Raw genomic sequence first — 987 nt, forward strand, 5'->3', positions numbered from 1 at the left:
GCTCGGGTCACCCTGCCCCCCCTCCCACCCAGCTGCCGGCCGCGGGCCTGGAGGGCAGGCAGCCCAGCGGCCCTGGGAAGGGGGGCACAGCCCAGAGCCCAGACACCCTGCCAGCTGTGGGCCCCCTTCACCCCCAGGCCTCTACGTCCCCAAACCCTGACTTGTGGGGGGACCGCAAGGCTCCACAGGCTGAGAGGTTTGCTCAGGACTTAGCCCCCAGCCCCTCCCTGCCTATTTCCCCACTGAAGGCAGATGGAGGCTTTCAGGGAATGTGGAGGGTCCCCACAGAGACCCTCCATCGTGAGCCCCGGGCGGGCGGGCGCAGGGCCCCCAGGACTACGGCCTCCAGCCGGCGGATGACCAGCTCGATGTCCTTGTCGCGGCCTCTCCGGATCTCCTCCTTCAGCTCCCGCTCCCGGCTCAGCAGCCACGCTTCCTGGGGGCGGGAGGAGGCCCAGGGCCGGATTCGTGGGGGCGGAGGGGGCCTCACCCCACCCAGGCCCCATCCGTCCACAGGGGAGGGGCCAGGTCCTGTCAAAGGGACCAATGGGGACCGAGGGGTGCGGTGGGCGCCGGCAGAGGGCCGGACACATGACAGGGCCTCATCTGGGGCTGAGGGTGGCTGGGCACCCCACGACTGGGGTGAGGGCATCAGGGGGGCGGCCTCGCAGACGAGGGCGGGCACTGGACATCTGGGCACTCCGGCAAGTTTAACACGGTGCCCTTTGACCCTGCTAGCTCACAGGCTCGGAGCCCGCTGTGCGGCTGTGGGAGCAGGACCGGGGCTTGGCCACATTGAGGGTGTCACCAGGGCGGAGGGCAGTTGCACCCGCAGGGGTCTGAGTGGCAGTTAACCTGGAGAGGAGGGGGAGGGGCGCTCCCCTCGGGGTCACCTGGACCTGCCGCAGCCCCGCTGGTGCCCCGGGCACTTGGGGGAAGGGCTGGGGCAGCTGGGCATCGCTCAGGGTGAACCGCCAGGCGAGAACC

General features: G+C 70.6%; 1 protein-coding gene across 1 annotated transcript in view; it reads right to left on the bottom strand.

Moving 5' to 3' along the window:
• Positions 1-262: 262 nt before the first annotated feature.
• CEP131 (centrosomal protein 131kDa) overlaps positions 263-987 on the bottom strand; it is a 3,786-nt gene continuing 3,061 nt past the window's right edge. The window contains exons 4-5 of the mRNA XM_014528389.1: positions 744-855; positions 263-436 (exon numbers count right to left, since the gene is read on the bottom strand). Coding sequence (XP_014383875.1) covers positions 263-436; positions 744-855 — 286 coding nt within the window. The remainder of the gene's footprint in view (positions 437-743; positions 856-987) is intronic.

Source organism: Myotis brandtii, unplaced genomic scaffold, assembly GCF_000412655.1.
Source record: "Myotis brandtii unplaced genomic scaffold, ASM41265v1 scaffold632, whole genome shotgun sequence".
NCBI classification, from domain to species: Eukaryota; Metazoa; Chordata; class Mammalia; order Chiroptera; family Vespertilionidae; genus Myotis; species Myotis brandtii.